The sequence below is a fragment of the Umbelopsis ramanniana genome (assembly GCF_025399195.1).
Source record: "Umbelopsis ramanniana AG unplaced genomic scaffold K450scaffold_3, whole genome shotgun sequence".
In the NCBI taxonomy this organism is placed as follows: domain Eukaryota; kingdom Fungi; phylum Mucoromycota; class Umbelopsidomycetes; order Umbelopsidales; family Umbelopsidaceae; genus Umbelopsis; species Umbelopsis ramanniana.
This window is the reverse complement of record NW_026252089.1, coordinates 394,409-420,651: the sequence shown is the minus strand read 5'-3', so window position 1 is coordinate 420,651 and position 26,243 is coordinate 394,409. Positions and strand designations below refer to the sequence as shown.

Here is a 26,243-nt window from a genome sequence, read left to right as displayed (position 1 = left end):
TATAGGTTCAAAGTCATGGAAATATCGAAATTGAATATCTCTATGCTCCTGTTTTCGATTTTAGAAGCTATAGAAGTCCATAGAAAGACGCCGTTTTTCAAAATAGCTTACAGGTTGCCGCCGGATGGTCACGTGCTAGGGCCCAGTTATCATATTTGGTTGATCGGCAGGATTGAGAGATGCGGGCAAGGTGAACATGGTCAATGTTAATGGCACTCCACCATATGCTGTTGGTTAAACGGCTTAAACTCCACCATCGTAATATGCATTTTCTATTTTTTAACCAGAGAACATCATAGACCACAAGCGAAACAGTTGTGGCGCACTAACCGAAAAAGTGTAAGCACGCCGATTGCTTCCCTTTTCAAACGACTCATTCAGTCTCTGACAAGTTCCAAGCAGCACGCAGGATAAATGAGTAGCGGCGCTGTTATTTTCCATGGAATTTGTATAAAAAGATTTTATTGGAAACGAGTTACCAAAAACTCTGCTTTCTTTTTGTTCATTTGATTCACATCAAAAAGAATCAACAGGCTGGTTCTAAATTACAGGTTGTTTTGCGGACGTCTATTATTATGTACAACAGAATTTTGATATGATATTTTTAACTGGTTCCACTTGTAAGCTCTTTTCTGTTCTACCCTTGATGGGAATGAGATGGATGGCAGCAAAAAGAGCTGGTTGCCTCTCCCATGCTATTTTTTTGATTTGCTTTTTATACTCTTGGACCTGGAAGGCAAATTGGGAGGAGCACTTGTTGACGTCGTCCTTGTGCCTTCCAGACCTTTTCGCTTTTTACCGTCTTGAGGTGAGTCGAGCATCCCATGGTATTTTGCTCCCAGCTGTCGCCGTAAGTCTTCGCACCGATCTTTTAATTTTCGATTCTCCATATGCGCATCGTCCAGTTCACGTTGAAGCTGTGCATTACTGGCAGTAAGTTCATCGATTTTGCTGGACATTTGAGCCGTGACGGCATGCTTTTTCGCTCTATATTTGGCAGAAGCCGCTTTGTTACGCTGTCGACGTTCAGCTAAAGATAATGGGATATCCTGTGCATACCGTGTTGCTGAAGGACTACTACTAGTCATTTGTGTGACGGATGGAGTCGAGGCTGGGCTGTTGTCCTGATTGGACGTGGACGATTCTGCTGCTGACGAATACCGCCGGAATCCATCCGAGGTGTCCCATGGTGGTAGGGAATCTGACATAGTAGACATGTGGCCATCTACTTGGCGAGGGGAGTATATGTTGTCTGGCTCTAGTGTGTTGTTGTGAGAAGAAGTGTTGGCGTGAGCATGATTTCGTTCATCATCATGCGTCGTAATAGCGTGAATGGACATCGCGTTCAGTGGTTGGGATAGGTTGCTTTCATGATTTGAATTGTGGGTTTCCTTTGACATGCTTATGAAATGAAAAGGAAAAAGGGAAGAAAAAGAAGAAACGTTTATTTAGATTTATCGAATGATGAGGAGGGCATTAATGCTGGTGTGCCTTGATGATCGACTGCAGAGGAATGAAAAATTACATCATACCAATGTCCCAATTGGGGAAATTGCTTCCTTCGATGTTCCCCAGCACTTCCTATTTGGTTGGCTGAATCTCTATTACAGGATATCGGACTATAGCTCAATCGCAACTTTTGGCAACAAGGCTTGCAGTTTCGAGAAGATGGAAAATCATGGAACTATTGTTTGAAGAGAAGAGTCTTGCATAACTTTTCTTTCTCTCTCCCCTAGTTTCCTTGACATTCCTCTATCAACGCCACCGACGCTATTCGCTGAGACTTTTCAACTGTCTATTTCCTTGTTTGGTGTAAGCTATACTTGACGTCACTGGGACTTCCCATAATCTACCAAAGCTTGTTTTGGAGGATGACACGGCAAATACAGTGATGGTAACATTCTGACTTATTTCGGTTATAATGACCTAGCATTCGGCTCAATCATCGACTATTTTGGGGTCGATGCAACCTCTTTGTCAAATTTGAAAGACGTTGTGTACGTCGATGGCTTAAGGTTGATGCACTTCATTCAATCTGTGTTACAAGTGGCTACGGTTCTTCAGATGCGGGATCTGAGGAGTGTGTACCCCTCTCCTAAGAACTCTTGACGGGATATCTCAGCCACAAAATCGCCACTTCATCTGTGGCGGACCTAAGAATTTTTTTTTTCTTGGGCGAGCTCAGGCAAAAAAATTACACTGGCAACTTAACATTGTTACGAGAAAACTATGGCATTCCGCTTTAACTTCTCTGTAAGCTTCCCGTGCATGCTCTTACCTTCCTTAGAAGCAATAGTTACAATGCGCTAACATTTTGCACACCCTTTGATAGAACCCGGATTCTGATAATGAAGACGAACAATTGGATACTGGCATTCAAGCCATTTCACTGAAGACGGAATCTGAAGTTGAGCACGTAGAAAGCGACAGAATGCAGGCTGCCAAGTTTGACATTGAGGTTAGTTTTTACCATTGAACCTTTAAATTCCTGTGTTAGGAAAAACTTTTTTTCGCTGGTTCTCAATAAGCTCATGAATCACGCCTGCTTCTACTTTAGGCTATGAAATTGCCAGATACTTTACAGGCAGATCGTGTTACTATGTCGTCCATCGCTTACACCATGTACAAGCGCACCCTTGCCGACGTCAAGTTTCAAATTGCAAGGCAAGATGATCTCGAAGCGGAGCAAACGCCAATGATAGAAATGGCTGGAAACACCGATTTGATCAAGGGAATTTACGAAGGCGGTTTCAAAACCTGGGAATGCTCCATAGATTTAGTGGAATTTATGCATACCAAGATGGATGATAGTTCACTGACAAATAAGAAGGTTTTAGAGGTAAGTCGGCTAAATTATATCCTGATGGTTTTGGCGCTAGCTGAACATTGATCCTCCAACAGTTGGGCTGTGGATCAGCCTTACCCGGAATCTATCTATTGATGCGCCACGAGTCGAACCAAGTCGACTTTCAAGATTACAACGAGCAGGTTTTACAATACATCACCATACCCAACATTATACTTAATACGGTTGTTGCTCCAAGTGAAGCTAGTGCTGAAGATGAAGAGCCTGGAATCGAACATAATGGCTTACCTCAGGATAACGCCAATATTCTAGACCATGACGGCCAGGATGACGAAGACGAAGACGAAGACGAGCCGCACGCCGATGAAGAGGAGATGGACTCGGCAGACGCAGAGCTAGAGATCTCGGAAACACAAGCACCTGATATTCTCAGCAAACTCAGCCAAAGAAGTCAATGTTATTTTGGAGAATGGCAGTCGCTAACCGTAAGTATTGCGTTTCCAACATCCGAGATGTCATTTCACCCCACCAAAAAGCAAGACTCTTCTTTCCTGAACCTAAATTATGCGATATTCTCGTTTACCCATTTTCCTATTTGTTTAACACGCCACTTTTGTTCTTAGAACGCAATGAACCTCTCCGACAACTTGAACAAATATGACATGATTGTCACTTCCGAAACTGTATATTCCGAAGAATCAATTCCTGGCTTAGTTAAGGTTTTGCAAAACACACTCAAGAAGCCTGATGGTGTTGCGTAAGTAAAGCTTAATCTTTCTTAAATGTTCTTTACCAACTCTATATTCATGATCTAAACATTGCATCATGCTAGGTACGTGGCTGGTAAGACCGTGTATTTCGGTGTAGGAGGAGGTATCTTACCGTTCTGTGCCTGTGTGGATGCTACTAAGGACAAGGAAAACCATAAACTCAAATACCAGAGCGTCTTTGAAACATCAGGCAAAAACACTGTCAAACGCGAGATTCTGAAAATCACTTGGGATATATGACGTGTAGGGGTCAGAAAATATATTTAATATGAAAAAAAAAAATGTACATCTGCATCTAAAACACGAGTAAAAGAGCATACCATCATCTTAGACGGTTAGATATCTCGCATGTTAAGAATGTTTGACATGATATTAACGTCTGCAAACAGCAAAAAACTGTATCGCATAAAGGAGAAATTATTTATTATGTTTTTTCGCGCTTTGTTTCGGAGTGCCTGTTTGTTTACTCCACTTCGTCGGTCGCTAGAGAGGCTGCAGGGCTCGAAGGAGTTGGAGATTTCAAGCCAGACACACTGGGGCTTGCAGCAGCTTCCGCTGTTGCTGAATTGGCTCGGTCTTCTCCCGACGGCTGTTTGGATTCTGAAGTGTTGCCTCCTTTACGAGACCGGGAGCCATTTTGACCGGATGGCATAACGACTACAAGGTCCTGCCATTTGTATCTTCCACACCGTTCCGCTCCAGGTAGATCCTGGATCATTTTGGCTATGGTTGGATGCGCGAAACCAAAGTATTCTGGTCCGGACACGGAGTTAGACACATCACGATGACGGATTTGATTTGCTCGTTTAACCACCGTAGTCCAGACGCCTGTAGCAGTACCCGACACGAGTTCTTCTTCCTTTGCATCTTCTGGTGTGATGCGAAACTGTCATAAAAAATATGTTGACATATGAATCAGTCTGTCAATTCAATTTATACAGTTGCCTCATAATCGTACCTGTGGAGCATCTCCACCATCTTCAATAGTACATGTGTATATCGTATTGGATTCAGGGTTTATCATGCTCATATATGATCTTTGAAAAAAAAAAAATAGTTAACACTAGGTAGTCTATGTGAATTTGAGCGACAAGAACATCAATTACCTTTGTACACTGTATCCTATTGGCCATATATAGCGATCATTATGGAAGCCTTCTCTGTCCCACACCACTTGACCAAGTGACAAGAGAGTCAAAGCACCAATCTGGACAGGAAGGCGGTAATTTCCTTCCTCGTCCTTTTCAACATACATGACTCTTCTCGTCTTGCGCGATGATGAAGACGGCGTAGGCGTTGACTCGCGTAATCCTGGAAGTGGTTTAATGCGTTGAGGCGTCATATACGCAACACGATTACTGCTCAACCCAGGTATCAAAAATCCGTCAGTAGTTTCAGCATCGATATCTTCTTCTTCTTCTTCTGATTGAGACCCTATAATGATGCAACCAAGTATGGTTAATGGTCAGGCCATTACATTAAAGATGTTAGCTATCTATATATTCCTACCATATCGTGCGTAGTCTAAGCTACTATCACCATCACTCTCATCGTCATAGCCAAGGTCATCTGCAAGATCGCTACTATCATCACTGTCTGAGGCAGCTATCATAGATTCCGCTCGTGCTATTTTGTCTAGTAATGAACTGAAAGCAGGTTGGAATGAACACATGCTTTATCAATCGCTGCCACATCTCTGATACGATTGCATACCTTCGTTCCTTTCGCAATGTCTTTATTCTCTTCCTAGCGCTTTCCAGGCTCCGAGTCATACTACCGTTTCGCTATACAATGAAAAGCAAGTATCAATTTGAATGCTCAATGTATTTTCCTCAGCTCACGTATTGACAATACCAACCTCCGCTAGTTGTTTTATTTCTCGTTTCAATAGGTTGTATTTATTTGGCGTGCTTTTGTCAGCATTAGTCTCGGCAGCGACTGTGCTCTCTATGACGACTACATGATCACTCAACTGAGGGTCATTATCGGAAGTAGGTGGTAAGTGGGAGATCGAGAGCGGTGACTTTGTATGTTTGACGGCAGACGTGGTGGTCAACTTGGAATGCTTCATGTTGGAAGTAGAAACCGGGCTCATCTGGAGGGTTCCAATGTCGTGCAAAGAAATTTAACAAGAAAAGAAGTCAGAGAAATTGGCGGATCATTAAAATTGTTCAAGTCCATGTTGCATTGCCAATGCAGTTGCTCCGATGAGTCACATCAGGACCATGATTCAAAAGAAAAGCGTGCCCACCTTCACAAACGACAAAGGATTCAATCGAATTTAGTCTTTACAGCAAAAACAAAGACGGCCTCGTGAGTGTAAATGTTGGACGGTGTGCTGTATACAGGAAAAAAGCTGGACTTTCTTTTTTTTTTTTTTGAAACCGCTTTCCATGATTTTCAGCATAAGTAAGAACACAAGTTATGAACTTGCCACACCTTCACAAGTTTACAGTGTTTTTATTCTGTTTCGTCAAGAGTTCTAGATTGTTTGTGCAATAGCCATATCTCTACGAAATCACTTGTATTCTAATTTTCTTTTTTTAAAAAGTGTGGGTTGTGCGTAAGGAAAAAGGTATAATGTATTGGTATTTTTTTTTCTAGTCGAAAGTCAAAAAGGTCGCGTTTGGAGGACCAAGATTGTGATTGTACAAGCGGTATTGCGGCCAGGGAAAATAATTGTACATGATAACAACTTCAATGTTTAAGCAGTTTGGTACTTTTGACTGTAAGGTTGCTCTTGAATGGTGGTCATGGTGAGAGGAATTGACCGTGTGCGAGTTGAAGGAGGACGTATCGGAAGTGTTGTGGAAAAATAATCCGGATGTGAATGGTATGGCTGCTCCGGCATAGGAGGAAGAAGTGTATCGACTTCATTTTCCACGTCACTCAAATCTTTTACTGTTGAGTCGTAATTCACGAGGGGCGGTGCTGCCTGGTGCATTGTCTGCTGGCCCTGTCTTTCCATTAAGGCTTGCATAGATCCAGCACGACTATGCGTCGCGAATGACTGTTCAGAGTACTTCCGTGGTCGGTTATAGCTGCTATTGTTACTCAATGGATAGCTTCTTTGGGTGTTGACCAAGTGTTCATTATGCTGCTCGAATTTGGCAACATAATCATTTGTAGGGCTGTGTCGATGGGACCGTTCGGTGTTGAGCATTCCCACTATCAAAAGTACTATCCAGGATGCTGCCAAGGCAATATTGCCGATCCATGTCAGGTTGTAAACCCAACACCTTTTAGTTAGGCAATGTACACTTTAGTTAACTTGCATTTTACTCTATTCTTAGCATGATATGTTAAGACTTTTACCTATGATATAATGCTGGGTAATACTTGTCATTCTCTTGATTGAGCATAGAACAGTATGAAATGTATCCTTTTGCAGGTCTTGTAAAGTCCACCAATCCTGCCGAATAGGGCTCTGTTCCACTTGTTAATGTGACATACAGGAGTGCAGCAGTAGTCATCATGGAATTGATGCCACTTAACAGTCTCGTCGACTGAATGACGAACTTGGTGGAACATCCACAATAGCAGCACCAACAAGCAAGGCCGACGAGGACACTGCTCACGAACGATATACAAAAGGTAGCAATCCAAACAAAATACTAAATGGTGATAAAGGCGAACTTTCGTTAGGATTACAGCGTGTGGCAACAGAAGCCAATCACGATATCTATTTCATGCACGTACCGGTTTATAACCACTTTGTATGAATCCTGGTATTGCCGCCTATGATGCGAAGAAAGGAAAGGAAATGAGTGGCACGAAACCTCGATTGTTAACGACAAATAACAATGCTGGTACCTTCTTTGCGTAATCATTGTACAATCCTATCTGGACAAGCTGGAATATGAACACCGACGTACTTAATATTAAGACAAGGCATGCAATTAGATTGAGGACAGCCCGGTTCTCCATTTGAACGGGATTAAAATCCGATATGTCGAACTGTCAGTTTCAAGATTTTTGCTGAAGAAGAAAATTCTTTACAGCAAGTGTCAGTATAAGAGAAGAAGATGCGAAATGAAAATAGACTGGGGTTCTCAGGGCTTTTCATTGCAACTTACATTCTTTGGTTTAAATCAAAATATCAACTTGCTCAGCTTTTAATGACACATGATTGGAATTATCCATCGTACGTTCCTTAATTTTAGTTTTCACGTTTCAAGTGAATGCAATCAAGACGCATATGCACCTGTCTCCAGAAAACCGGAGTGAAAAGATTGCCACCTGAGTTCATTCAAAGTATTCAGATCTATGCTACGCTATCTATTTAAATATGGTTCATACAGATAGTACATAGGTAAACATATACATGTACATATTTGCCTATTATACTTATGTTCTATGGTTAAGTAGCGCGAAAATAAATGGGATTCGGCCAACACGGTAAAAGTGGTGAGAGGACAGGCGGGTGAGTCCAAATTTGCAGGATGAAAAAATTTGGGTTTTGGTGACGTTGGTGTGCCTTCAAATCTCTGACAGCTGCGGTGAAGAAAAAGAATCGCTTCCCGTCACATTGATCCTTTCATTTCTTTTTTGACCAATGGCTGAAGAAGACAACCGTACTGAGGATGAGAGAATCCAGGCTATACTTCAGCAGAACGACTCATGGTCACCTACACGAGATCAATTCCAGCAATCGTAAGTTATAGAATCCTTGATCCATTTGCAAAACTACCATGCGTAGGTCACCTCCTCTGATCATTATTTGCAACACAGATCACCCCCACCACGTAACAATCAAATGACAGGAATGTCCAATATGAATCATGGAATGGGGGCGCCAGACATGTTTAACCCCATGATGGCAATGAATGGTCCCAACATGATGTCATACCAGCAACAAATGCAGATGCAGCAGTTCATGATGCAACAACAACAGCAGCAGCAACAAATGTCTCGAAACCAAAACATGCAGCCTGGGATGAGACAACCTGGACAACTTCCACCAGAATCACAGTTACCTCCTGCAGGTTATGTTTGCTACAAATGCAACCAGCCGGGTATGTGCAGCTTTCTCCATCGTATGCAACGTAAACACGGTTGAGCTAACGAATGTTTACACAGGACACTGGATATACTATTGCCCTAATGTACCAAAAGGAGTGCATGTGCGAGCAACCAATAACGGATCGTAAGTGTTATTTTCATCCATAGTATACGTATAGGAAAACTGCGTATGCTGACCATCTTCGATAGCACACCTGCGAATGGCGTTCAGCAAATGCAAGCAACTGCCATCATGCCTTCACAAGTGAGCAGAGTTCCACTAGAACTTCTCTGCAGGATCGATAACAAGTTGATGAAGGATGCGGTGTTGGTGCCATGCTGTGGCAAGTCTTTTTGTAGAGAATGTACGTATTATCATGATGATTCTTCGCTTCTTTTTATTCTATTTTCTCTTCGTTTTTCGCAAAAGATGTGGTCCTATAGCATATTATTTGTCTCTATACTTGACTTTCTCCTACGCGACATTTTCTCACGGTCATCGAGGATAAACCACAGTACACGTATAGCAGGTTACTTGGGTGATGGTGGGTGAGGAGGAGAAAAAAATCTCGTGAAAAACCCAAAGGGTACTTCATTACTTATTACAGGTTATGTCATCCAAGGATGCTCTGCCGTTGGATGAAAGTTTGTTTGTCTTTACCGAACGATACTCACAAACCAGAGTTAACCAAATGTCACTAACCAAGGGGCACAGACAAATTGTGCGCGGAACATAGCGTTTGTACACTACATTGCACTGCTATAGAGACCACATCTTTTATGCGACTTACTTGCTTTTAAATGATAATCTTTGCATATCTACTTTATATGGATATTGCAAAGTTTATGCTTTCTTTACCGTTCCTCTCTTTTCCTATTTTTTTTTTTTTGGGCCATCTGTGATAAATCATTCAATGCATTGCTCATCATCTTTCTGAACATACAAAAAATTCATTACTACACATAGGTATCAAGGCGGCATTAGCAAGCAATCCGAACTGCCCTTCATGTGGTAGCACTGACGTCGATGCTAACAGGCTTATTCCCAACAAATCATTGAGAAACTCCATTCAAAAGTATAAGGATGAGCATGGCGACCCAGATGACCAACCGCTCGAACTTCCACCGACACAAGAGCCCATCAGTGCAATCATAGAGGAACCAGCAACTCCTGTAGAAACCGACAGCACTGAAAATAAACCTAGAAATGACAACCAGGCTTCAAGCGAAGTTCCTCAAGTAAGTTACAGTGGATGTTTACTGCAATGTCAAGACCACTTTTCCTTAAGTATCCTCATTTTATCCAGTCCCCGCCGAAACGAAATGCTCAACCTACTCGACAGTATCCGACATCCGGCATGCCTATTCAAGTTTTCCAGTCTGAAGAACGTGTACAAAAAAACAAACCATATAATAAGCAAGATGACGGCGACAACGACTTTTCTCAACAACAAGGCATGATGGAACAAAACGAATTTTTCAACGGAGGTGGCGGCGATATGGGCTGGATGGGTATGATGGGAATGCCTCCCAACATGATGGGCATGCCACCTGGAATGAATCCAGCCATGATGGCAGGCATGATGGGTATGGGAATGCCTCCACCCGGCGGGTTCCCCGGCTTCTTTCCTGGACCTGGTGGATTTCCACCGCCGTTCCCTCCACCGGAGATGTTTGGATTCCCTGGAAATATGAACCTTGGCGCTGGTCGTGGAGGATTTAGCGGACGGGGTGGCCGAGGAGGAGGTCGAGGAGGAGCAAAACCGTCTGGTCCACCTCCACCGCGACGTGTCGAAGGAGCTAACCACAATAGTCCTTCAACACCGACAAGACAAGATGTAGTTAGCACAGCTGAGCATAAAGAAGAAAAAGCTGGCAACAACACTATAGAGGATATACCAACTGGACCCCGCGCTGACCGGGACCGACATGAAAAGCCCTCAAGCCATGATCGTCGATCGTCTCGAAATCGGCACAGCAGTCGTTCTCGATCTCCTAGACGCCATGAATCGGATGATCGACATCATTATTCAGAGCGACATCACTCCCGAAGCTCTAGTAAGCATAGTCACCATGATCGCGACACTCACCGCTCTTCATCGAAAAGACGATCAAGATCTAGAAGACGTTCACCATCCCCATCTGAAAGACGTTCAAGATCGGTCTCACAAAGGCGATCCCGTTCCCCTTCCAAGAAGCGATCACCAACCCCCACAGGGCCCCGACACACAGACGATGTTGCACAACCAGTAGACAGTGTGGTAGAAAGTGTGTTGGACGAGATTATTTTCGACGAGGAACCCGCTCCAGCTCCCTCGGACCGTGATAGAAAAGAACACGACAGTAAAAGACGAAGCAGAGAACGATCATCTAGTAGATCACGCAGCTCTCGAAGCCGACATCGGGATTCAAGAGACAGAGATAGTCGTCACCGTCACCGCAGTAGTGATCGTCATTCGAGACGTCAACGTAGTCGTGATAGGCGTTAAATTTCCCATGAGAAGTGAGAAAATTGATCATCTGGATCATTTGTTTTCGTGCGGCTTCCTTTGAAGAAATAAGAATTTAAAATAATGAATAAAAAGAAAATTGACTTCTTCCATGTACTTGTCAGTCATGCAAAACGTATTCAGAACAGAGTAGTGATGCTTTCGATCCAAGAAGATATTGGATTTTGTGACCCTACATTCAGTCCCAGCATTTTCGTGCACACAATTCAAGGTTTGGTTTCACCAATGAGCTGTCAGTTATTGTGCAGTGTGTCCGTTCTTCTAGTTGAATCCATCTTGCCACAATGCCCGAAGCCACTAGAGCTACAGGTGATAACCAGCAACGGGAAGATAACCGATCCTTCTTCGAAAAGTATGGCGGCACCATCTTCCAAATGGTAGCCATGTGGATGGTCTCAAGGTACTTGTTTGGAGGCGGTGGTAAGTAATACGTATGATAGACATAAGGATCGCTTCAAAGTGCTAAACCCATCTGTGAATCAGCTCAACAACAGCCGGCCAAGGAGGCTCAACCCAATGTGCCTTCTCCTAATTCCGCATCATTCGAACAGCAACAGGCGGCCGTTGCGACCGATTACTTCCCTATCCTTCCCAACGGTGTCTTTTACAACCCCACTCCCGCTCACCTTAGCGTGGCCGATCTACCTGAAACGTTTATACCTTTGTGGACTGCTGGTCTTCATATGGATCTTACCGTCTACACTTCTGAAAATGCTTATTTCACCGACTACAACGCTAAACCTATTTGGAACGCTGAGAACATCTCTTGGGGTGACTATGATGACAAGCGTGAACAAATGGTTGAGATTCCTGCTACCGAGGTAAGTTTTAAGGCTTCACGGCTTGAATTATGTACGCGTACACAGATTAATTTGGTGTTGTGGAATGGCTGTTCGTGTACCATTAGACTATTCAGAACAACGGAACTGTTTACGCTCATATCTTCTTGAGACATCACGACGCTCCCATCGACCCCAATCACCCCGACTACATTCAAAACCGTGTTGTGTACTATCGCCATAGTAAGTGAGAGCTTATCAGAGATAAATGGATGTGTGATTGTGTTCTTATTGTTAATTTTTCGCATTAGCCTTGACCAAGTTCTATCCCAAGAAATCAATCATTAAGCAAAAGAATCTGCTTAAGGGAGGAGCTGTAGAGGAAGAAGAGGTACAGGAGCCAGTTCATTACGATGAGACTGAACAGCAAGCTGGAATGGGCGGTTTGCTTGGAAACTGGACCCGAAAAGCTCCTATGGTTGCTTACTGGTACCCCAACGTTACCATTACCGTTCTTAGCGATGCTAAAACCGTCGTTCCCAAGCGAAGTGTCAGCCCACAAATGTGGAAATGTAAGTGGGAAAAGCGAGTAAATGGATGGTCAGTTTATTGAGCATTTTCAATAACAACAAACGTTTGTTTTAGATTTCCAATTGGATGCCGATAACGCCTTGGATAAGACTGGTAAATTTGGTTTCTTCCGCCCTACTATCTTCCCCAATGACTTCTGGTCCCTCCGCGAATATGCCTACCCTGTGAATGAGTCAGTCAGGTATGGCACCAGTTTATAGGCACTCTTTGAACCTGTGTTTGGACTGATTATTGTGTTTATATTAGCACTTTGCCTCTTATCATCCAGTTTGCACCTATTTCCATGGTTAAATTCCAACTTTACTCCGTATTGGAGGACGCCATGGACAAGCAAACATCTGGACCTATGGGCGGAAGCACTGCCTCTGAGATGGACGAAATGAAGCGCATGTTCCTTGAAACCAATCCCATCTTGCTCGGAACCACTATCTTTGTCAGTCTTTTGCACAGTCTTTTCGAATTCTTGGCGTTCAAGAGTGGTAAGTGGACCAACACAATGTGAAAGATAGTCCTGATAGGCACTCATCACCACCCACCGTTTTTCTTGCAGACATTTCTTTCTGGAGACAAAAGCAGGATAGCGCCGGTGTCTCTGTCCGAACTATCGTCGTCAACATCTTTTTCCAAATCGTCATTTTCCTTTATCTCATGGACAACAACCAGGAAACATCGTGGATGATTTTGATAGGACAAGGTTTTGGATTGCTGATTGAAGTCTGGAAGGTGTTCAAGGCTCTCAAGTATGAGGTGTACCGTATCCCTGGTTCCATGATTCCTCGCATTCGCTTGCAAGCCGATGCTCAAGAGATTTCTGAGCAAGAGAGCGAGACCAAGAAATACGATGAAATGGCATACCGTTATCTCAGCTGGATCGCCTATCCTCTGCTTGCTGGTTACGCCCTTTACTCGTTGTACTATGATGAACACAAGAGCTGGTACTCATACGTCCTCAAGACCTTGGTCGGTTTTGTTTACATGTTTGGTTTTATCACCATGACTCCTCAGTTGTTCATCAACTACAAGTTGAAAAGTGTAAGTTGTTATCCTTAACTGCGAGAAAGGGGGTTATGGATTTTTTTAAAATTAACATTGAACCGGTTTTCTCAAAGATCGCACATATGCCATGGAAGACTCTCATGTACAAGTCACTCAACACTTTTATCGGTAAGCCTTGTTCAATGCCAACTGGCTAGCTTCCTATCACTCATTCTTACCCCCCCACAGATGACTTGTTTGCTTTCTGTATCAAGATGCCCACACTTCATAGACTTGCTTGCTTGAGAGACGACGTTGTTTTCTTCGTCTACTTGTACCAACGCTGGGCGTACAAGGTCGACCCCACTCGTGCCAATGAATACGGCCAAGTGGGTGTTGCACCTGAAGAGGTTGAAAAGGCCAAAGAGGGAGAAGTCAAGGAAACGAAGAAGACCAAATAGACATGAATGAATCTTGGTGGAGGCTCTCTCACATTGGACAAAATAGAGGAAATGTACTTTTGTGAATTTATTACTGTATGGAAATAACGAAATACTACTTTTTTCAATATCTTTTTGGAGATTTTTGCGCGTTTTGGTTGCAGAATGTCAGTCTTAGCTGTAACATTTTCGGGTACTTTTTTGGATGGGCTAATGGATTGCTTTTGACGTGGAATGCTGAAAATGACGCGACTGCCTTGCTCGCCAGCGGGTGGGGCTAGTCCATGCTTTTGGGGGGGGGAGGGGACGCGGAGAAGTTGATGAAAAGTAGGAGCGAAGTAACTATGTCTGGTTGGGGGACTTTTCGGGTCGGTCGGATGGGATAAGCGGATGAGTATGAATGAAATGAAATGTACATATCGACGAAGTAGAAATGGGGGGAGAGGGAATAAAAGAAAAAATACGGTAGATAGAAAAAAAAAACCTTGCTGTGGGAGCCAAGCAATAATGATATACGGATATGAAACTCAGTTCATGGAAGACAGAGAAGACATGAGGGGAGAAGTCTCTGGAGTGATGAGAGGAGATGGGCCAAAGCTAACAGCTGCTGCGGCAGCAAGCGTACTGTTCAGAGCTGCCATATGGGAATGTTCAATATGATACTTCAAACCATTCAGATTTTTGTATCGCTTGCCACATTCACCGATGGTACACTGATAGGGCTTGGAGCTCAGCTGCTCACTCTCTTCAGTGATAACATTACAATGACCATGTTGATTATGGTACTTGAGACCATTTGGGTTCTTGTAAGCCTTATCACATCCTTGAACTGGGCACTTGTATGGTTTATCAATATTTGATTGATTGGCTAAAAAGTGTTATAAATATTAGCATGTGAACGCCAGGACCTTTTTTTCCCAAAAATGGCACATAGATTATATTTGATATGCCCGGGCCAGCCACTTTTTTTAAATCGTTGACAACATACCAGCAGAAGCAAACAAGGCATTGGCTTGAGCAAGAAAATCTTCGTCCGATAAGGCCACAGTGGGCACGTCGGCGAACGAAGAAGTAGGGATGGACAGTTTGAGCTTTTTGGAAGGCGAAAGTTGAGCAACCACTTCATCGTTGTTCCGCAGTACAGAGGTATCAAATGCAGCCATGTCATCATCCGATGTAAGGTCATCTGCATCTCGCTTCTTGACAGCTTCCATGGAAAGTTGACGACTCAACAGCTGTGGACTATTGGGAGCACTCGAGTCGGAGTTGGACCATGAATCTGAGTACAAGGCTGAGCTATCATCATCTTCAAATCGAACATGCGATTCTTCATAATGCTGAAGAAGGTCATGTAAGTCTTGTAAAACTAAACCACAGCATGAGAAATTTCGACAGAATGTTGTCTCGAGGTCTTGTGACGGAAAGTTATCCAAGCCATCTTCTCGTCCAAAAGAACTTGTCTGCAAACTGGGGGGAAAGGGGGGGGGAGGTTAGTCTAAAAAGACCGATGAGGTCAATGGCCCTGTCAAGATAGTGAGACTTACTCCAAGTTCAAATCGTTGTATTTGACATAGCTTAGACGTCGGCTATAAGACACTTCGATGGGGGCAGGCATCTTCTTTTTTTAAAGTTTTTTAGAAGGGTGTTGTGGGGGGTAAGTTGAGAGGGATAATCAAGCTGGATGTTTTTGTTCCCTGTTGTAAAGTCTCTTTTTTTACGATTTTCTTTGTTTTTATGATGCGAGATGCCTGCTTTTGACCCAAGCGAGTAGTGCGCCCTATGTCTTTACTACGATGGTAAAGAAAGTGTAAGAGGGAAGAAAGAGAAGGAGAATAGTTGGGCGGAGGCACCTGGAGAATTTCTAGCCTGCTGGCGTTGTAGCACCATTGCACAAATGGTATTATAAAAACACTCAACTTTCATTCGATCCCAAAATATGGGCGTTTGCACTATTATTTCTCGGGGTCAGGAAACAACTCCTGGATAGAATTCGGTGTCATCGAGTATGGATCATCCATGAGAAACGTCTCCGTATCATCCCTTTTTTTACAAGCTTGTTTTCTCTTCCAAAATAGCCAGGAGACTCATAAATTTCACTTTCACTGCATTATTTTTCAAAAGCAGGTCTAACTCCGCCCGCCACCACTACTGAAGCGCCATGTCATCCGCATGTACTCAGGGCACAAGAAGTTACCTTGACAACTTTTGGCGCCAAGCCATTGAAAGACACCACCAGCTGCATGCAAAGGGGAGCCATACAAATTGCAATTCGAGACGAGGCTTGGAAATGCACAGAGAAGGCAAACGCAGGGCAAGGCAGGACTGGTCAAGTGAGGTCAGTGAAGGCTCATTGGCAGTCGATCTGACACCCATAAAAGGTTCTCCCGGAAAAATCAGGAGAACAAGTTCGAGTGATAAACCAGATATTGCATTTCATGGCTAAGGAGGTCCATGCGTGGAAGTGAAGTTCACCAAGTTTGCGTCTTTGTTCTTATCGTAACAAGCGCACCAAAAATCCTTAACGGTTGGTTGGAGACATGACTATGAAAACAATTACACATGGGGTGACAAATCCCTTTTTAGGCTGGTTGGCGGTTCTTGGTACGAATTAACCAAGATAATGGAACTATCTTTTATTATGAAATACTACATAAAACTACAGTGTTGGTTAAGATCCCATCATTTTGATTCATGGAAAGGACATGCTCGAGCAACCTGGTTTGGAACGCTTAAGATGCGTCGGATCAGCAAACGACAGGCAAGTACAAAGAAACCCATTAGGAAATGATGACCACACTCCTGCATTTGAAATGTATTTGATTCCATTTAAAATTTATTGTTATAGTAAAGGTCTATCTAAGAAGCCGGACTTGAAGAGCTTGACGACATTGATAATTCTCATAAGACAGTGGCAAAAATAGCCTGCTGCAAAACCAGCTTTTTGCGTCGGTAGTTTAGAAACGTTAAGCTTTCCAGGGCAAGGAACAGTTTACGCCAAGCTTCGGTTAGCATAATCACACATGTGGCAGTAAGCATGCCTTTTAAGCAGAAAGGAGCAGCGCTAGTAGAGGCGCAATGGGAGAATGAGGACAGTTTGGTGAAAAAGGGAGACTTCTCCAAGACTGTCTACGCGAGTGAAGGATGCGACGGTGCTTAACTGAACCATGGTGTCACGTATGCTTGTACTTCTCAAATAAAGCACAAACAAAGTATTTCCCGCATTTTTTAACTGCATTTGTGTTGGTTTGATTTCTTGGTCTGTGATATCAGTGGACCAGCGTTATTGGATGCTTCACCCAGTTTATTACCCTTGAAAACTATTTCCACCGCCAGTGCAAAAAAGGGTTTGTCACCGTAACATCCTCCTTATTTCTGCCTTCCACATTGATCGCATTGAGGCTGTCTATTCATGTTTGCATAGAGCGATATTAGATGTCGTACAGGCGAAGCTGTGCAGGCTTTCTGATATCTGGAACCAGGGTGGATCAGGATTCGAATGATGGAGACTGTACATCTCAGTCGTCTAGCAAACTCCTGCTGAAGCAAGCAACCTCACTGTTACGCCGGTAATGTGCACAGACTCGGAGGGTCGGACAGCTAAAGAATACAATAGACATTTTGAAAGATCACTATCACCTTCATGTTATTCGCAACTAGACATGGGACTACCGCTATGAAATCTTCAATAGCCCCCTCCGCTCTTAACACTACCAGCGTTTGGCCGTTTCGAGTCATCATCCCATATCTATCACGTTGGATTTTAACGCCGTTACATTTGCTGAGGCAGCAAGTCGGAGAGTAAATTACTTGGGTCGCAGAGTAATAAGGGGAAATCGTCTCAAACCACAGAGCAAATTCTGGGAATAATCTGTTTCCAAACATACTTTGCCATGAGGTTTCTGATCATTTTAACAGGTATTCATTGCAGACCTATGTCTCAACGACCGCAGTAGTAGGTGAACGTCAGGGCATACATTCTATCCTATGGCTTGCCTTTCGAATGACTCCAACGACCTATATCATTCCAAAACGTCATATCGGCGGACATAGTGTGCTGAAGAACATGAAACATAGTCAAGGAACTAGTTTATGGGCTCGCCAATGATTTGGTTAAAATGATGAAGGACTTACGATTTGTTTGTTACGGGTTTGAAAAACTGGAGATGCTTACTGGTGAAGATCAGAAACATGACGCAAGAGCATAGGAGAGGAGCCTTCATGACGAAGCTCTCTTTCTCGGTCCATTTTATGATATGGGGTTACGGAGTACAGAGTCCCAGGGCAGTGAAAAACACTAAGGGGGATCAGCACAACTTATCTGTAATCCTTTAGCCGTTCCTCCGCCACATGACATACGTCTTTCTTGGGGATCAAGACGCGTACCCAAACTCATAAACACACACACACACTCGTTGGTCTGAATTTTACAAAAAAGATCGTGTCCTTTTATATTTGATATGGAATAATATTCACAACTATTTTACAGTGAGAATAGCTAGGACGGACAGCAGTGGTATGGTGGGTAAATTTACTGCTCGTACTTCTCCTCGTACATCTTGATAGCATTGTTCTTGGCTTCGTGCTTGGCCTTCTCGCGGTCAATGAAGTTAAGACCCTTGGTCTCGAAGAGCTTGTCAGCTTCAGCGGCAGCAATACCAGCAATGAGCTCCTTGGCGAAAGCATGGCTCTGGGGCTTGCCTTCTCTGGCCTCCTTGGCTTCATAGGCCTTCATGGCAGCGAAACCAGCGGCTCCACCAATAAGTTCGTGGCTCCAGCTAGACTTGTGACCTTCAGTGTTGTAGACTTCGTCGTGGTGTTGAGAGAAAGTATCGAAAAGACCCATGTTTGATATAATGTGATTGATGAGGATAAAATGAAGTGCAGAATGGCCGGGCTTTTATACTTTGAACAAAGGGTTGGGAGTGGGTGCCCACGCCGATAGAACCTTATGTCATTGGATGTATGCATTATTGCTGCATTTGGCAAATTTTGGTGGTACTACACCTTCAGCCTTCCTATATCCACTGCTTGTAACACGTTCTTCCACCTCCATATTTTGCCTCGGTCTCCGTTTCCAGCCACATCGCTTTTCTATGAAACCAAACCGTAGAAGCCATCCTAATAATTTCCCAAGGAGAAGTGAGTTGATTTGTTTCAGATGCCCAAGCAATTTAACTATTTGAACCTCCTTTTCCACTAGGATTGCCAAGCCAGAGATTGAACAGCTGTGACCGCCATTGCCTTATTCAGTAAGATGGCCAAGTTAGAGCCACAATTCCCCCGTAGTGATTAGAAGCCATACTGCTAATGGCACTCCACCCACGAGCATTTCATCATCGCTTGGATTTCGCTAGAATACAGATTAGAACCTTCGAGATCGTTTGGTTCCGCTGTCCTCGCTTTCACACAAAAACCAAAGCATCGTTGATTTTCCGGCAATGTTTGTGTTGAATCCACACTGTCCGGATATGGTTTTACCTGTTGTCCAACGAAGGCTTTTGTTTCATGGCCACTGCCTTCCTAGCAGTTTGGTAGTCACAAGCGAAGGGAGCGGGACTACTCTAAAAATACGATTGCGCGCCATTTTTGCCACTTTGCAGTTCATTCTCGATCCCCGCCCGCTTCCCATTCCAAGGGCCCCAAGTTCATCGTCCGCTATTGACAGTGTCGGCCAATGGCGTCAGAGGTTGTGATGATATTGCTGAAAGCAGGATGTTGCAACTTGCGTTTATTTGGATAAATACAAATGTAAAAATATATGGTATGAAGCAAAAAGTCGTTCATATTTATTTTTTTAACGCGGGTGAGAGAATAGCGCGTGTTGGTAGCCGCCACCAGAACACGACCACGTCAAAAATGCCCCATACTCTTGAATTGCATCTGTGAAATCCAACAGAGAAATGACGTAGGTGTCCCATAGGGTCGGTGTTTGAAACGTCCCCTCCTCACAGGTTCCTCCCAACCAGGCTCCGCTTTGAGCTTCATTCATTCATCGCATGTCTAACAACTTCCGGGAGGTAAGAGTTTTTACGTCACACCTCAGGGCCGCCCAAGCTCAGTTTATCATAGTGTTTAGAGATACCATGGAGAGTCACTAACGACTTGTTATCTGTACTCGTTCCTGTAAACTTACAATAACAGAAAGGATTCGAAATCGTCAAGCTTGCTACGGAAGCCGATCAGAATCAGAATTACCCTGAGGCCGTCGAGCTCTACCACAGTGCCCTTGAGCACTTTCAACTGGCCCTGAAATGTAAGTACTATCTGTCTGAGGATCGAGTTCATGTCCGTCGTCATGGGGTACCAAACGGGAAAGTGACGCAGAAATGCGTCGGATTCTGGAAAGCATCAGACCCATGCTTGCCGCAATGAGAGACGTATGCGCTGCCACATTGGACACAAAGTGCTTTTTGTTGATGCAATTGGTCATTTTAAAGATGAAAAGAACCCAAGGGCAAAAGAAACTGTGAAGAAGAGGTTCTTTGAATACTTGCAACGTGCTGAGCTACTGAAGGAGGCTATCCGAAAGCAAGGTGAAGAAAAGGAGAAGAAACCTATGCGTGCCAATGGAGGAGACAGAAGCCCCACCAAAAGGTATACCTATTTTTTAAAGAAACATCTTCAACATGTACCAATCTGCTTATCTGAACCCTATTTTGTTTTTCCTTGCAGTAGTGGTAAAAAGGGAGGCGATGAGGATGAGGATGATGCCGATTTGAAGAAACTGCGTGCTGGTTTGACTGGTATGATAATTGATTGAAACCAAAATTTGGTTTTTTTTTTTTTTTCCATTCTCAACATGGTTAACCAATGGTTTCCCTACCCTTTAGGTGCCATTTTGTCGGAAAAACCAAATGTGCGCTGGGAAGACGTGGCTGGTTTGGATGGAGCAAAAGAAGCTCTCAAGGAAGCTGTCATCTTACCCATTAAGTTCCCTCATCTATTTACTGGAAAACGTGTACCTTGGAGAGGTATTCTCTTGTACGGACCTCCCGGAACGGGTAAATCGTACTTGGCAAAGGCTGTCGCCACCGAAGCCGACAGTACTTTCTTTTCTGTATCCTCTTCTGATCTGGTATCGAAATGGATGGGCGAGAGTGAAAGGTTAGTGAAACATTTTATGTTCCAGCCACCGATGAATTGTATCAGCTTAAACACGTTCTACTCAGACTTGTCAAACAATTGTTCAAAATGGCTCGCGAAAACAAACCAGCCATTATTTTCATTGACGAAGTTGATTCACTCTGTGGTACACGAGGAGAAGGCGAGTCAGAAGCGTCACGAAGAATCAAGACTGAATTCCTTGTGCAAATGAATGGCGTTGGAAATGAAACCGACGGTGTTCTAGTCCTAGGTGCATCCAACATACCCTGGCAGCTTGATAGCGCTATAAGACGAAGGTTAGTCCATATCTATAAACCATTTTGTTACTCCCATTTACTTATATCCATCATCTGCTCAGATTCGAGAAACGTATATATATCCCATTACCTGAAGCACACGCACGCTCCAAAATGTTTGAGTTAAACGTTGGTACTACGCCATGTACCTTAACGGCAAATGACTACAAGTATCTTGGTGACCGAACAGATGGGTAAGTACAGGAGGTAGAGTGGGTTATTGGCATGTATTTATATTTATATTGATATTGGTTTGTTTGTCTAGTTATTCTGGTTCCGATATTGCTGTCGTTGTCCGTGATGCATTGATGCAACCTGTTCGTAAGGTGCAAACCGCTACACATTTCAAGCGCGTAAGTCCACGAAGAGGATAACGTTATAGGTGACATGACAATCCGCTGACATTTTGCTTGCTTATAGCTTCTTGCTCCCTCAAGAGCCGATCCCAACGAGAATACTCCTCATTGGACCCCATGCTCGCCAGGTGACCCTGACGCAGTAGAGATGTCTTGGATGGATATCAAGGCGGATGAACTGCTTGAACCTGATCTGGTGTTGCAAGATTTCATTCGAGCTGTCCAAACTGCTCGACCGACTGTCAATGAACAAGACATTGAACAGCATACCAAGTTTACGAACGACTTTGGTAATGTATCAATTTCATTTGGTATCTCCACACATTTGGCGTTGTTTTTACTAACCTTCCTTTTGTTTACTACAGGTCAAGAAGGTTAAATAGGGTTTATTCAAATTAATGAAGTACACAGAACTGCATGAATGTGTGTTATACAGTAGATTCGCTCGTGGAGATAACGACTCTTTTCTTTTTCTTCCCACTCTTTTATCTTGTTCTCCCTCATGTCGTCCCATGTGTTTGTGTGTCTGTTTTATTATTCGCTTTTCGTTTTTTTACATCATATGGCCTGTTTGTCTTGGTTGTGTCGTGTGTATATATACTCTACAGGTGTTGGTTGGACAACGGTTAGGCATCGTCCATAACGCGATAGGCAACCAGAGCGTCTATTTTGTGCATTGATGTATCGAATGATCGCAGCTTGACGTGCTCTCCACCACCAGCAATAAGATTGGGATCGCTATCTTCCCATGTGGTTGGGACTTGCACATCTTCATCGGCATACACCAGGATATTAAATGTACCTGTCATTTGTGGAAGTCAGTCATGGTAGTTATTGCCCTCACAATATTGCTGCTCCTCTCTTACATTTATCTTCAAGGATCGGCAAGAATGTGACACTGGCGGTAATTTGTCGCATGATAGCTTGTATTTCTTTATAGATCTCTTCTGGCGACTTAGTGGTGGTCATCGTCATTGCCCTAAATCCATAATATGAGGGTTAATAATCGATCTAGCTGATGGCAGGCATAGTCGGCTCATGGCATTGTCAACACATACCCGGCTTGATCTGATTTATCATGTACGTGGATATCAAACTGCCATCGCTCCACGACCTCTGCTGTGTCTTTATCTTTAATGACTAGAACCAATTTGCTAATCTTGCCTGGCGTCAACCACGCTGAAAAACGACGATTGATATTAGTGATTGTGGGAGATCTAAAACCAATGAGCAGCTTGCATACCTTCCAGCTGGCTACACACTTGCTTCATGTACAGCTGAAGCTCGTCGTTGATGGTCACCAAAATATTGAGTCCATATTTCTTCTTGACCGTGAAGTCTTCTGGAGGATAAACGGCTCTTTGGAACAGAATACTAAAGCGGCGAGGAAAAAGAACGTCGAGGTCGAGACGAAGGATTGAAAGTTAATTATGAATTTACGTCGTCAACCTGGCAACAGCGGTTGGGACGCGTGCGTTGAATTTACCTGTTCACGCTATAGTCTATGGTAAAAGGTTAACCATGGCATTCACCTTATGGCATAAATGCATGCAGTACAACTCACTGAAAAACTCCACCACCAGGCCGATCGATCCATCCAAAGTAATGGTGGAACCTTCCATGATCAAAAACGCAGAGGTCCTGCCTGTCCCGACTAGCTTTGCAGGTAATTTCGCCAAAATTATTTTCTCTGCTTGCCATTTTTTTTTTAAAAAAACCTGCTCGTCAAAATACCATTTCTTAACAATATGCCTTTATGAAGCAAGATCCCTATCTATAATATCCTTATTATATGAACAACTTCCAATAGTGTTATTTTCAGCTATGTACAGGAGGAGATGATGGTATGCTATTGTTCGTTTCCAACATCAGTCTCAACAATAAGAACACCTGTATCGGAGCTGTCAAAACAATCCAGTAATACAGGTCGTGGAGGACCTAAGCGCATGACACAACTTGCACCAGCATATGTAACACCTAGAGAGTTTGGTTATCAACATGACCGAAACGCTGTAGCAAATGGTTCTAACTTGCCTTCTTCAAGCCCATGCCGGTTGCTGGCTACGAAGACAGTACCTTGCCTTGTAAGAGGTTTTCGGTCAAGCATAGGCGACATTCGTATTGCCCAATATTCTATGGTAGATAAGTGCTTTTCCTCATCCTCACTCTTGCTTCCTACCCATGCCATACAGCATAGCAGAAGTTCGGTGTTCTGCTCCATATGGAACTTTGCAAATTCGTAGTCATGAAAACTTGTCTTGAATTGATAAGGGTTGAGATCCATACAAATGCCAAGTCCCACCTATAGTATATGAATGAATGCTCAATGAGACGTCTTGAATATAAAAATTTTGTTCCAATCATTCCTTACCTGTCCTAAACCTTCAATGTACATGGATTTGAATCCAGGACCTTCCTGAGCCCAGGCCTCGTCCACTTCATATAAAAAGGTCTTTTGATATGTTGTCACCACATTCCCTTGTCTGTCAACCAAGCACGCACTATTATAGTATACTGGGGGCTCATCTGGACCATCTTTTCACGCATTGTTAACCTAAATCGTGACGTGGGTTATGACAGGGCAGAGAACTTACCATAGACGACTTCAGGGTAACCAACCATCACGAACGCATTGAGGCGTATTGCTAAAGGACGCAAAGCAGATGGGCCATGTTTCAATTAGCGAAATCTCCTGTGTATCTCAGAAATATAGCAAGTTTACTTTCACACTTTGGCCAATTTGGCTGAGCAAAAGTGTAATAACATTGCATATCTTTGAGCCACTCAACGTACCTTGTTTTGCTGCCCATTGTACTGTTTTTCCCATTGTTCTATCTTCCGCAAAAGGATGTATATCTTCTGCAGATTTAAAGCAGTATCCTACGGAATCAGACAAAAGATAATGAAAAGGTTAGATAACGGACCGAATACAATAGCCGGAGTGACACACAATCCAGAAGCCGATGATGCAGCTAACTGACCTGTAAAGGCCATCTCGGGCAAAACCAACACATCCATGTCGCCGGGGGTATATCTATATGCAGGTAGAGCGTCAGGCTATTGAAGGTTATTAAAACGCAGCTACCGCAGCCTACCGTTTTAGCAAAAGGTCGGCAAGCTCCATATTGCGTTGTGGCTCACGCCATGTTGGCGCAAATTGGCAACATGCTGGAGTGAAAGCATTAGATCCGGAATTGTAACATGCTGGTGGTCACTATGCGTACGCAGCATTACCTAGCTTGAGTCTCATAAGACAATGGGTTGGGAATGTGAGCGGTATGAAAAAAAAAGACAAAAAAAAAATGTGAGTTGAAAATTAACAACGAATTCCATAGTATCATCATTTTATATATAATATAACTATTCAAAAACCATACTACATCATCTTTCATTGTATACTTTGATCCTTTTAATTTTAGAGCTCAAAAACAACATCCTTATCATCATTCTACCTTGGTCTTTTTAACCTGTTACAAGGGGATGATGATTAATATTGTGAAAAACTCAGGGCGTGTTACACTTTAAATCATTCAGTTTGGTACGTACCGACTCTTCAGGTTTACTACCGAATCGCTCTGCGCGCTTTCGCTTCTTTTCTTCTTCAATTGGATCCAACACAGGTGCAGGTTTATTTTGAGCAACCTTTCCGCCAGCAGGTTTTTGAGTCTTTGTAGGTAGACCAAATCGCTCAGCTCTCTTTTTCAGAGCCTCATCCGTCTAATGTTCGCTCGTTAGTCGCTGAGATCTAGGAAAAAAATTGGATAGTTGAATCCTTACCTGAGCGGGTTTGGCAGCAGCTGGAGAGGGCGATTTTGGTTGTTCAGTTTCTGGTGCGTTGTTGCCTCCAAACTTTTGTGCACGAAGCTCTTTCTTGACCTCGTCCTTGACTGGTACGCCAAATCGCTTAGCTCTTTCCAGCCGTTTCTCAGCCTCTGATTTAGCGGCTGCGTCGGTAGTGGCAGTGGAGTCGGCTGGAGCATCAAACTTGATGGGGGTGAATTTAAACTCGCTGCCAGGCTTGACTTGCACCTCTGGTTCTTTTATCTCCTCTGTTTTTTCAACTTTCGGTGCTGTGTTCTGCTTTTCGGTATCAACGGCTTGCATAGCTTTAAATTCCGGATCCTGTGCTAGTTCTCTGAAGGAACAGGTCAGGGTTGTGAAAAATGGCAAGATCCCACAATGACAGTATACTCACTCTAATTTCGCTTCGTCGAATTCTTCCAAATTGCCGAACTCCTCTTCCAATGCCAAATCATCCATCTTTTTCTCGTCATGTTTGACCAATCGGTCAATTAACTCATCCTTCTTACCCGAATGTGGCAGGCCGTGCTTCTGCAACAACTCTACGCGTGTTGATGAGTAAATTTCCGAATGCGAGTTAGAATGAAAGTGTTTGCCTACCCTGCAATTCCTTGACTTTAAGCTTGGAATACTTGTCGGTCATGGTGGTGTACAAAATCCCAATCTTTTCGCGTAGGCACTGAGGGACTGAAATTTTCCAAAAAAATAGTTTGAAAGTCAGTGTCTGTGATGGTATGAAACGGGCCGAGTCTGGCACAAAAGCCATCGCTGGTCTAGCATTAAACTTTTTTCTCTCAAACGTGAGTTGGTTATG

The 26,243-nt window shown here is 43.5% G+C and overlaps 14 protein-coding genes across 14 annotated transcripts; 6 read left to right on the top strand and 8 right to left on the bottom strand.

Annotated features, from left to right (window-relative positions):
- Positions 1-695: 695 nt before the first annotated feature.
- On the bottom strand, positions 696-1,340 carry K450DRAFT_267942 (uncharacterized protein; the record flags this gene model as incomplete). Its single annotated transcript, XM_051592857.1, has 1 exon — positions 696-1,340. One exon carries the CDS (start codon positions 1,338-1,340, stop codon positions 696-698), a length of 645 nt encoding a protein of 214 aa, XP_051448941.1.
- Positions 1,341-1,954: 614 nt separating this feature from the next.
- K450DRAFT_220681 (uncharacterized protein) lies at positions 1,955-3,928 on the top strand. The gene is made up of 6 exons (XM_051585594.1): positions 1,955-2,253; positions 2,333-2,458; positions 2,558-2,839; positions 2,902-3,291; positions 3,430-3,563; positions 3,639-3,928. Exons 1-6 carry the CDS (start codon positions 2,230-2,232, stop codon positions 3,814-3,816), a joined length of 1,134 nt encoding a protein of 377 aa, XP_051448940.1. The 5' UTR covers positions 1,955-2,229; the 3' UTR covers positions 3,817-3,928.
- K450DRAFT_220674 (uncharacterized protein) lies at positions 3,573-6,133 on the bottom strand. Its single transcript, XM_051585593.1, has 8 exons — positions 5,828-6,133; positions 5,550-5,671; positions 5,435-5,486; positions 5,290-5,360; positions 5,086-5,222; positions 4,683-5,010; positions 4,535-4,613; positions 3,573-4,462 (listed from the first exon to the last, which is right to left on the bottom strand). The coding sequence occupies exons 2-8, from the start codon at positions 5,669-5,671 to the stop codon at positions 4,040-4,042; spliced, it is 1,212 nt and encodes a 403-aa protein (XP_051448939.1). The 5' UTR covers positions 5,828-6,133; the 3' UTR covers positions 3,573-4,039.
- Positions 6,134-6,195: 62 nt separating this feature from the next.
- On the bottom strand, positions 6,196-6,532 carry K450DRAFT_220672 (uncharacterized protein). Its single transcript, XM_051585592.1, has one exon. It carries the CDS (start codon positions 6,518-6,520, stop codon positions 6,281-6,283), a length of 240 nt encoding a protein of 79 aa, XP_051448938.1. The 5' UTR covers positions 6,521-6,532; the 3' UTR covers positions 6,196-6,280.
- A 1,546-nt stretch (positions 6,533-8,078) lies between these two features.
- K450DRAFT_64090 (uncharacterized protein) lies at positions 8,079-9,472 on the top strand. Its single transcript, XM_051593830.1, has 4 exons — positions 8,079-8,229; positions 8,308-8,591; positions 8,656-8,722; positions 8,788-9,472. The coding sequence occupies exons 1-4, from the start codon at positions 8,132-8,134 to the stop codon at positions 9,128-9,130; spliced, it is 792 nt and encodes a 263-aa protein (XP_051448937.1). The 5' UTR covers positions 8,079-8,131; the 3' UTR covers positions 9,131-9,472.
- Positions 9,473-9,474: 2 nt separating this feature from the next.
- On the top strand, positions 9,475-11,191 carry K450DRAFT_220669 (uncharacterized protein). Its single transcript, XM_051585591.1, has one exon. The coding sequence runs from the start codon at positions 9,831-9,833 to the stop codon at positions 11,064-11,066; it is 1,236 nt and encodes a 411-aa protein (XP_051448936.1). The 5' UTR covers positions 9,475-9,830; the 3' UTR covers positions 11,067-11,191.
- Positions 11,192-11,340: 149 nt separating this feature from the next.
- K450DRAFT_220664 (uncharacterized protein) lies at positions 11,341-14,146 on the top strand. Its single transcript, XM_051585590.1, has 9 exons — positions 11,341-11,507; positions 11,571-11,908; positions 11,995-12,109; positions 12,178-12,438; positions 12,512-12,638; positions 12,704-12,936; positions 13,008-13,489; positions 13,567-13,621; positions 13,682-14,146. The coding sequence occupies exons 1-9, from the start codon at positions 11,372-11,374 to the stop codon at positions 13,891-13,893; spliced, it is 1,959 nt and encodes a 652-aa protein (XP_051448935.1). The 5' UTR covers positions 11,341-11,371; the 3' UTR covers positions 13,894-14,146.
- On the bottom strand, positions 14,147-15,683 carry K450DRAFT_220659 (uncharacterized protein). Its single transcript, XM_051585589.1, has 3 exons — positions 15,417-15,683; positions 14,861-15,339; positions 14,147-14,740 (listed from the first exon to the last, which is right to left on the bottom strand). The coding sequence occupies exons 1-3, from the start codon at positions 15,485-15,487 to the stop codon at positions 14,400-14,402; spliced, it is 891 nt and encodes a 296-aa protein (XP_051448934.1). The 5' UTR covers positions 15,488-15,683; the 3' UTR covers positions 14,147-14,399.
- Positions 15,684-18,283: 2,600 nt separating this feature from the next.
- K450DRAFT_220654 (uncharacterized protein) lies at positions 18,284-19,012 on the bottom strand. The gene has a single exon (XM_051585588.1). The coding sequence runs from the start codon at positions 18,713-18,715 to the stop codon at positions 18,401-18,403; it is 315 nt and encodes a 104-aa protein (XP_051448933.1). The 5' UTR covers positions 18,716-19,012; the 3' UTR covers positions 18,284-18,400.
- K450DRAFT_220647 (uncharacterized protein) lies at positions 18,577-19,075 on the top strand. Its single transcript, XM_051585587.1, has one exon. The coding sequence runs from the start codon at positions 18,831-18,833 to the stop codon at positions 19,053-19,055; it is 225 nt and encodes a 74-aa protein (XP_051448932.1). The 5' UTR covers positions 18,577-18,830; the 3' UTR covers positions 19,056-19,075.
- A 540-nt stretch (positions 19,076-19,615) lies between these two features.
- Positions 19,616-22,131, top strand: K450DRAFT_220641 (uncharacterized protein). Its single transcript, XM_051585586.1, has 10 exons — positions 19,616-19,889; positions 20,014-20,125; positions 20,310-20,466; positions 20,548-20,615; positions 20,703-20,976; positions 21,042-21,272; positions 21,335-21,466; positions 21,538-21,625; positions 21,693-21,918; positions 21,994-22,131. The coding sequence occupies exons 1-10, from the start codon at positions 19,869-19,871 to the stop codon at positions 22,005-22,007; spliced, it is 1,323 nt and encodes a 440-aa protein (XP_051448931.1). The 5' UTR covers positions 19,616-19,868; the 3' UTR covers positions 22,008-22,131.
- K450DRAFT_220631 (uncharacterized protein) lies at positions 22,131-23,294 on the bottom strand. The gene is made up of 6 exons (XM_051585585.1): positions 23,193-23,294; positions 23,115-23,130; positions 22,872-23,002; positions 22,687-22,807; positions 22,495-22,607; positions 22,131-22,430 (listed from the first exon to the last, which is right to left on the bottom strand). Exons 1-6 carry the CDS (start codon positions 23,248-23,250, stop codon positions 22,255-22,257), a joined length of 615 nt encoding a protein of 204 aa, XP_051448930.1. The 5' UTR covers positions 23,251-23,294; the 3' UTR covers positions 22,131-22,254.
- A 66-nt stretch (positions 23,295-23,360) lies between these two features.
- On the bottom strand, positions 23,361-24,931 carry K450DRAFT_220623 (uncharacterized protein). Its single transcript, XM_051585584.1, has 8 exons — positions 24,863-24,931; positions 24,724-24,796; positions 24,610-24,662; positions 24,422-24,508; positions 24,223-24,273; positions 24,000-24,163; positions 23,663-23,930; positions 23,361-23,605 (listed from the first exon to the last, which is right to left on the bottom strand). The coding sequence occupies exons 1-8, from the start codon at positions 24,876-24,878 to the stop codon at positions 23,478-23,480; spliced, it is 840 nt and encodes a 279-aa protein (XP_051448929.1). The 5' UTR covers positions 24,879-24,931; the 3' UTR covers positions 23,361-23,477.
- Positions 24,932-26,217, bottom strand: K450DRAFT_220618 (uncharacterized protein). Its single transcript, XM_051585583.1, has 5 exons — positions 26,030-26,217; positions 25,824-25,971; positions 25,406-25,761; positions 25,175-25,345; positions 24,932-25,095 (listed from the first exon to the last, which is right to left on the bottom strand). Exons 3-5 carry the CDS (start codon positions 25,730-25,732, stop codon positions 25,072-25,074), a joined length of 522 nt encoding a protein of 173 aa, XP_051448928.1. The 5' UTR covers positions 25,733-25,761; positions 25,824-25,971; positions 26,030-26,217; the 3' UTR covers positions 24,932-25,071.
- Between the last annotated feature and the right edge of the window lie 26 nt (positions 26,218-26,243).

Bases quoted from the DNA above. Each gene is read 5' to 3' on its own strand.
- K450DRAFT_220647 (XM_051585587.1), top strand. From the start codon at position 18,831: ATGTATGCATTATTGCTGCATTTGGCAAATTTTGGTGGTACTACACCT.
- K450DRAFT_220618 (XM_051585583.1), bottom strand. From the start codon at position 25,732: ATGCAAGCCGTTGATACCGAAAAGCAGAACACAGCACCGAAAGTTGAA. The intron at 25,346-25,405 runs GTAAGGATTCAA...AGCGAACATTAG, and splicing joins CTGCTGCCAAACCCGCTCAG to ACGGATGAGGCTCTGAAAAA. The intron at 25,096-25,174 runs GTACGTACCAAA...CCCTTGTAACAG, and splicing joins GTAGTAAACCTGAAGAGTCG to GTTAAAAAGACCAAGGTAGA.
- K450DRAFT_220641 (XM_051585586.1), top strand. From the start codon at position 19,869: ATGTCTAACAACTTCCGGGAG. The intron at 19,890-20,013 runs GTAAGAGTTTTT...TTACAATAACAG, and splicing joins TGTCTAACAACTTCCGGGAG to AAAGGATTCGAAATCGTCAA. The intron at 21,626-21,692 runs GTAAGTCCACGA...GCTTGCTTATAG, and splicing joins CCGCTACACATTTCAAGCGC to CTTCTTGCTCCCTCAAGAGC.
- K450DRAFT_220672 (XM_051585592.1), bottom strand. From the start codon at position 6,520: ATGCACCAGGCAGCACCGCCCCTCGTGAATTACGACTCAACAGTAAAA.
- K450DRAFT_220654 (XM_051585588.1), bottom strand. From the start codon at position 18,715: ATGGGTCTTTTCGATACTTTCTCTCAACACCACGACGAAGTCTACAAC.
- K450DRAFT_220631 (XM_051585585.1), bottom strand. From the start codon at position 23,250: ATGGAAGGTTCCACCATTACTTTGGATGGATCGATCGGCCTGGTGGTG. The intron at 22,608-22,686 runs GTATGTGTTGAC...TTATGGATTTAG, and splicing joins GATAAATCAGATCAAGCCGG to GGCAATGACGATGACCACCA. The intron at 22,431-22,494 runs GTAAGAGAGGAG...CACAAATGACAG, and splicing joins GCCGATCCTTGAAGATAAAT to GTACATTTAATATCCTGGTG.
- K450DRAFT_220664 (XM_051585590.1), top strand. From the start codon at position 11,372: ATGCCCGAAGCCACTAGAGCTACAGGTGATAACCAGCAACGGGAAGAT. The intron at 11,909-11,994 runs GTAAGTTTTAAG...GTGTACCATTAG, and splicing joins TTGAGATTCCTGCTACCGAG to ACTATTCAGAACAACGGAAC. The intron at 13,490-13,566 runs GTAAGTTGTTAT...GTTTTCTCAAAG, and splicing joins TCAACTACAAGTTGAAAAGT to ATCGCACATATGCCATGGAA.
- K450DRAFT_64090 (XM_051593830.1), top strand. From the start codon at position 8,132: ATGGCTGAAGAAGACAACCGTACTGAGGATGAGAGAATCCAGGCTATA. The intron at 8,230-8,307 runs GTAAGTTATAGA...TTTGCAACACAG, and splicing joins CGAGATCAATTCCAGCAATC to ATCACCCCCACCACGTAACA. The intron at 8,592-8,655 runs GTATGTGCAGCT...ATGTTTACACAG, and splicing joins CTACAAATGCAACCAGCCGG to GACACTGGATATACTATTGC.
- K450DRAFT_220623 (XM_051585584.1), bottom strand. The intron at 24,663-24,723 runs GTAGGCTGCGGT...ACCTGCATATAG, and splicing joins GCCGACCTTTTGCTAAAACG to ATATACCCCCGGCGACATGG. The intron at 23,931-23,999 runs GTAAGGAATGAT...CATATACTATAG, and splicing joins ACATTGAAGGTTTAGGACAG to GTGGGACTTGGCATTTGTAT.
- K450DRAFT_220659 (XM_051585589.1), bottom strand. From the start codon at position 15,487: ATGCCTGCCCCCATCGAAGTGTCTTATAGCCGACGTCTAAGCTATGTC. The intron at 15,340-15,416 runs GTAAGTCTCACT...CTTTCCCCCCAG, and splicing joins TACAACGATTTGAACTTGGA to TTTGCAGACAAGTTCTTTTG. The intron at 14,741-14,860 runs GTATGTTGTCAA...AACACTTTTTAG, and splicing joins TGCCTTGTTTGCTTCTGCTG to CCAATCAATCAAATATTGAT.
- K450DRAFT_220681 (XM_051585594.1), top strand. From the start codon at position 2,230: ATGGCATTCCGCTTTAACTTCTCT. The intron at 2,254-2,332 runs GTAAGCTTCCCG...ACCCTTTGATAG, and splicing joins CATTCCGCTTTAACTTCTCT to AACCCGGATTCTGATAATGA. The intron at 3,292-3,429 runs GTAAGTATTGCG...TTTTGTTCTTAG, and splicing joins GAGAATGGCAGTCGCTAACC to AACGCAATGAACCTCTCCGA.
- K450DRAFT_220669 (XM_051585591.1), top strand. From the start codon at position 9,831: ATGTTTACTGCAATGTCAAGACCACTTTTCCTTAAGTATCCTCATTTT.
- K450DRAFT_220674 (XM_051585593.1), bottom strand. From the start codon at position 5,671: ATGAGCCCGGTTTCTACTTCCAACATGAAGCATTCCAAGTTGACCACC. The intron at 5,011-5,085 runs GTAGGAATATAT...GCATCATTATAG, and splicing joins CTTAGACTACGCACGATATG to GGTCTCAATCAGAAGAAGAA. The intron at 4,614-4,682 runs GTAATTGATGTT...TTTTTTTCAAAG, and splicing joins ATAGGATACAGTGTACAAAG to ATCATATATGAGCATGATAA.